The sequence below is a fragment of the Pteropus alecto genome, unplaced genomic scaffold (genome assembly GCF_000325575.1).
Source record: "Pteropus alecto unplaced genomic scaffold, ASM32557v1 scaffold76, whole genome shotgun sequence".
Taxonomy (NCBI): Eukaryota; Metazoa; Chordata; class Mammalia; order Chiroptera; family Pteropodidae; genus Pteropus; species Pteropus alecto.
This window is the reverse complement of record NW_006443138.1, coordinates 30,744,486-30,750,334: the sequence shown is the minus strand read 5'-3', so window position 1 is coordinate 30,750,334 and position 5,849 is coordinate 30,744,486. Positions and strand designations below refer to the sequence as shown.

The 5,849-nt window shown below is 45.2% G+C and overlaps 1 protein-coding gene across 15 annotated transcripts in view; it reads right to left on the bottom strand.

Moving 5' to 3' along the window:
• The window catches only part of CACNA1C (calcium voltage-gated channel subunit alpha1 C), a 606,859-nt gene that overhangs the window by 92,721 nt on the left and 508,289 nt on the right, over positions 1-5,849 (bottom strand). For all 15 annotated transcript variants that reach the window (XM_025041061.1, XM_025041070.1, XM_025041069.1 and 12 more), the window contains exons 17-18: positions 5,306-5,426; positions 4,900-4,969 (exon numbers count right to left, since the gene is read on the bottom strand). In XM_025041061.1, the coding sequence (XP_024896829.1) occupies positions 4,900-4,969; positions 5,306-5,426 (191 nt within the window). The remainder of the gene's footprint in view (positions 1-4,899; positions 4,970-5,305; positions 5,427-5,849) is intronic.

Genomic DNA, 5,849 nt, shown 5'->3' with positions numbered 1-5,849 from the left:
CAAGGCAATTAATATTTTCAGCATGAGAGAGGCACAAGATGAAAAATTGTGTACAGGCCAAGGGTTAAAGCTTTCATACCAAACCTTGGTATATAAAAGTAAAGTCTTTTACTTAAAGCAAAATCAGTAAAACCAGAGTTGGCCTAAATTGTGAGACTTACAAGTGAAATTCAGCTGAGAAGGATCTGAAAGTTCTGCCTAGCTGTTTGTATTCTTTTCAGTTTTGCTCCAAAAGACACGACAGTTTTTATGCGTGATAATTTGGTAATAGGTAGTTTAATGTTTTTCTTAATCATCTGTGTTCATAGAAAAACATATTTACTAAGTTTCTAACGGAGAATTTTGCATGCCCCTTCACCTGTAACAGTCTGCCTCGCTGTTATGAAGTTCTACAGCAATCTCCATTCCTGGGGAGAGGCGAGTCAGTGGGTCCATTCAGACACACACCTGCTGAATTCCAGGCGTATATTGAAGAGAAAACCATTTCTGAAGGACAAACTCAAATTTGTAAAGGGACAGAAATTTGACAGCATGTGATGCTTTACACGTAGTATGTATAAAGAGAAAGGTTGATAGATTAGGAAAAGTGAGGTAAAGTTCATTTTTGGAGCTGGCAGCCGAACCACCTAGGCTCCCACTCCTGAGCGCCAGTGGGACCCTTTGGGGTCTTTATTTTCTCTTCTCTGTTCTTGGAGGTTTAAAAGAGTGTAATAAGTGAGGCCCTGCTGCACTGTGGAGTTGCTGCCGCTTTCCAGATGATAGGTTACAGCATTCAAAAGTAAAACCACTGTATATTTCAGTGTAGCCTGGAGTTCTAAAAGGGAATGCATGATTGGTAAGGCACAATGTCCAGAGGGACGCTGTGCGGGGAGAGTCTGAGAGAAGAGGCTGAGGATGCACTTTCTGCATCCAGTATCTCCTCTTTGCTGGCTCAACTCAAAACCTCAGAGTCACCCTTCATTCTTCGTTCTCTCGCTACCGCTTCTAAGCCATTGATAAGAGCAGTCGGCCCTTCCAGCAAAATGCACCCAAGTCCCACCATTTCTCTGCATCTCCAGCACCATCACCTAGGCCCAAGCTAGATGACTGCAATAATGTCCCCACTGTCCCGGTACTACTCTTGATCATCTACTGCCTCTTTCCACATGGCACCCAGAATGAGTCATTTAAAAGGTAAGCCAGATATCAGATCATGTCCTGCTCTGCCTGAGGTGTTTCTCCGCTGCATCAGATCAGCCTGAACCTCTCGCACGGCTTTGGAGGCCCTGTGCACCTGCTCTGGCCTAGCCCTGCTCTCATGCCCTAGCCCTGTCCCCCTGCTTCTCTCTGCCCCCAGCACACAGGCCTCTTTGGATTCTTCCACAGTCAAGTGCATTCCGCCTCAGAGATTCTGTACTTGCTAGAAAGCTCTTTCTTCTGATTTCCATACATCTAGTTCCTTTGACTCACTCAGGTTTCAGCCCAAATGTTGCATTCTCAAAAAGGTCTTTACTGACCTACAGCCAAAGCAGCGTCCCAGTAACTGTAACTGTAACACTTGTTGCTCCTTGATGTATCCATTCTGGTTGGTTTGCTTTCTTGCTCCTTGTCTGTCTCCCCACTGAAATGTCAGCTCCAGGAGAGCAGGTGTATCCAGTGCCTGCCACAGTACCCGGCACATAGTAGGTGCTTTCTAAGTAGCTACTAAGTGAATTAATATCTCCAAGGTTTCTTCCAGCTCTGTGCCTATGATAAAAGTATGGTCCTGAAATAAATTCTTCCCTTCAACTCTCCGAATTCTAAGCCCAGTCAAGACCACCCTTCTTCGCAAAGCCTCCCTGACAGCCTCTACTTCACTGCTCTCCTCCTTGAACCCCTTGCAGTAGTTTAATTCTCCCCCACGACATTTGGTGCTGTGCTATCCATTCTTTGGTGTCATTCACGTTTCTTTTTCATGTATACTCATTAATTTTAAGTCCTTAGCAACTCTTAAGAACATGTATTTCACTCAAATAAATTAACCCATTAAATAAAAGCACAACCTTGGCACAAAGCTTTCCTTCCTAGGTGAGTAGATAGTTCTAAAATTTAGTGTATACTAAGCTTGGAAGCTAAAACCAACTGGGGAGCTTTGCAGGACTGACTGGCTTCCGCTGCTGGCCTGTATGGTTGCTCTGCGAATTAGAAGCAGGCCCCTCCTCTGGGTGTTCACACGAGGGCAGGAGACCTGGCTAGCAGAGTGCAGGATGGAGTTCAGCTCTTACTCGGCCACTCCAATACCCACCTTTGGGAGCAACCTGGACAAGCAAACACAGCAGCCTGGAGAGAGGGGTGATGGCAAAGGGAGAGAGGAAGAAGCAGAGGGGAGCAGGAAGAGAGCATGCTATGCGTTTTCTGGCACTGTCCCTTTTCTCTCCAGAAGTCTAATGGAAAGTGAGGCAAGGCGAATGCTTACCAGAGGCACATCCCAAGGGGCATCTGTGCAAAGTGGGCACAGCAGGGGCTAGCTGCCCAGAGGCTGCAAAAGCAGAAGGGGCAGTGGTTGGGAAGACAACGGCAGATCAGGCTCTTGGCCTTTTATGTTTCAGAGGAGAAGCAAGCAGGAAAGAGGTATCGACAAGAATAGAGACAACAGGTCAAGTGACCTCAGGGGGTGTCCTTGGGAGACAGGAGCTGACCCATAGAGGCAGAGCGGGGAACAGGAGGTAGGAGGAGCTGAGAAGCAGAGCTGATTTAGTCTTGAGTGGGAAGCAGCGGGTGGAGGGTAGAGACACCAGCTTTAAAAGCACACTATCCTTGGGTAAGAAAATGGAAACCAGAGATAGTGAACAAATGGGGGGCCTTAAGAGCTGGCTTTAAAGGCCTAAGTGGTAGTGGTGGGGGAGCTGAGGCAGGACAGCCTCAGTTATTTATGGACCATAAATAGACATAGAAGCAGCTTAGGGACCAAGAGAAACAAAGGCCTGGGTATGGAGGAAGGTAGAGAAGGGAGACCACATGATCAGGGAAAAGAATATGCACTAAAAACATCTAAAAAATCCTGAGGAATCAGTAGTGTGGGAATAGCTCTTCAGTTTAAAAACAAAACCATTCCAAGAATCCTCAAAGTTGCGTCAACAGAGAGGCCTTTCTATCACGGCCAATAGGGTGACATTAGTAGCCTCAATTAGTCTTTTTTTTCCCTTGACCTGCTTCTTTTTGATTTTATTAGAGCAACAAAGAAGAGAAAAGCCATGAGTATATTTAGAATACTGAAATTTGAGCTTATTGTCATAGGTGTGTGTCTGCCCCACTGCCGTGTAGAGGGGACAGGTATGGGACTGGCTGCAGCTATGTGGAGGGAGGTGCAGGCGGGTGGGACAGGCTCTGCTCAGGGCCCAGAGAGATTTGTTTTATAACTGTCTTTTTCTTTTGATCCTTAATAATAATAACTCTCCTTATAATAATCCTATGAGTAGAGAGACTCACATGGTGGACCTTCATATCCAGCTTCTACAGGGATTGACAGTCTGCTCAACTTATTTCGTTTATTTTCTCTGCCCTCATTTTTTGAGGATGGAGTATTTTAAAGCAACCTCTAAACATTTTAGACTCTAGCTATAAAAACTTCAGCATTTTTAAAAAAAACTACAATGTTATTATACTAAAGAGATTAGCCAAAACTATTTAAAATCATTTAGTTCCCAGTCTATATTCAATTTTTCTTCAATTACCTTAAAATTTATTTGTTCATTTAAACTCTAGAATAGGTCCTCCCATTGCATTTGGTCAATATTTCTAGTACATCTTTGAAATTCTGTAACAGTTTCCACCAGATGGGTTTTAAGACTTCAAAAGGCTCGGTGCCTCACACCTGGAAACACCCTGCCTGCTCTTCTGTCCCAAAGTCCCAGGGAGCCCCATCCATCCGATTGCCCTTGTAGAGGGAGATGAGAGAATGGGATGACAGCAGGGAGCCCGCTTCCCCAGGACAACAGAAGATGGCTGCTAGTGTCCTTGCAGACAATCCAGCAGAGAACTCGTGGAGGGAATGCAAAAAGGAAAACCTAGCTTTGCTCATAAATGTGGAAGATTGTTAGCTACCTAACGTGGTCACTAACCCAGATACAGCCTAAAATACACAGAAATGTCAGTATGCTCAACAGTCCCTTTATGTAATTGACTGCAAACTTGAAGCTGGTGATAATACCTGCAATTCTGGGTAAAAGGAAGGCAGGCCCAGGGATGGTACAGGATATGGGGTTTCATGAGGCAGAGAAGTGAATCCCCGAGGGAGGCTGAAGGAACTCTGACATGAAAACCCTCTCAAAGGAGAATGCTTGCCATTACATATTGAGTAGAAATGGAGAAGACTGAGTTGGTACCAGCTCTCCTTATAATAAGAGACCAGGCAGCATTTTACAAAGCAACAAGTGGGACATCTGTGGTTGCAGCTGTCCTTGTACTCAGCACTGCCTCCTAAGTAAGGGCAAGACAGATTTGGAATTTACTATTATTATTTAGTGAGCATAATGCTGCAACACATGTTATACTAATAAGTTACATAAATTAATAATGATTTTACAACATAGGATATAATAAAACCTTAAATGTATACAAGATCCATCTTCCAAAGGACACAAAAGCTCTGCTCAAACACAATTTATTTAATCTTATTATTTTATTTAATCTTATTAATTTATTTGATCTTACTATTATTATGAGGAAACCAGGAGCAGAGTTTTCCCCCAGATGGTAATTGGTAATCGTCTTGGTACAGAGACAAGAGACATTTAGCAATGCAAGAAATTGCAGTCTCTGCCTTGTAGAGAAAAATTGCAACCATCAGTCCCTAATACATGGCTAACTTCCATACGGCTTTAGAACTTGGATCTCTACCCTCCAACCTCCCATCTCAGGGTTAGGCAGTGAGACTGGTACCTGTAGTTTCTGGGTTGGGGTAGGCACTCTTATCCTCATTTTCATTGGGCTGGAGGTCATCCATGTTGATCTAGGTAGCCAAGGGGGAGGAGGCAGAATCCAGTTAGATATATTCCATAGTTTTAGAGAATTGGAGTAGCCCTGAAACTGAGTTATAGTCAGTGGCTGAGCCGTTGACTCAAAAATATATCCTGTTACTTTGCATGGACCGTTCAAGACATTAATAGAAGACTGGGATCCAACCCTTCTGCCTGCTCTTCACGTCCCTAAGCTCTCCTGCTCAACCCTTGCCGGCTTTACTCTGCGTCTCTTTCCGTCCTTGCTCCTTCTGTGGGGATCTGGCCTGGGAAGGCTGCCTTCTTTCAGCAAGGGCTCCCCTAGTTCCTGGGCCGAGACAGTGCCTCACCTTGGTGGTGGGTGGGGACTCTCCATCGGCTGTAATGGATTTCAGCTCAATTTTCTCCTCCTTGGTCTCCTCCACTGCCGGCTTCTCTATCACCTCTTGTTTCTTCTCTGGGCTGGCAGTCCTGGCCGGTCAGCAGGAGAAAAAAATAAAGGGATGTTTACTGGAGTGATAGGGAACCACCCTGTGATCTGCCGGGGGCCAGTGAGAGCAGATTCCCTGGGCCTACATCCACCTTCCTTCACCCAGGGCACATGCCATGTTTGGCTTGATCACAAATGCTATTAGGTCAGGCCCAGGATCCAGGCACCTGGTCACACCTTGCCCTGTCTGGCACTCGGTTGGCCTGCTCCAGTCCATCTAAATCGGAGAAAGGTTCTGGATCCCATTTAGGATTGGCTCCTGGAGAACTCTGTTCAGTACCCAGCAGATGTATAGCCTATGATAGCCCTGTCTAGACAATGATGGAGGACAACATAGAGCCCTATTTCACCTTCTTAACACCAGAGACAAATTACAAAACAGTGAGGAGGAATCTCTTTCAGCA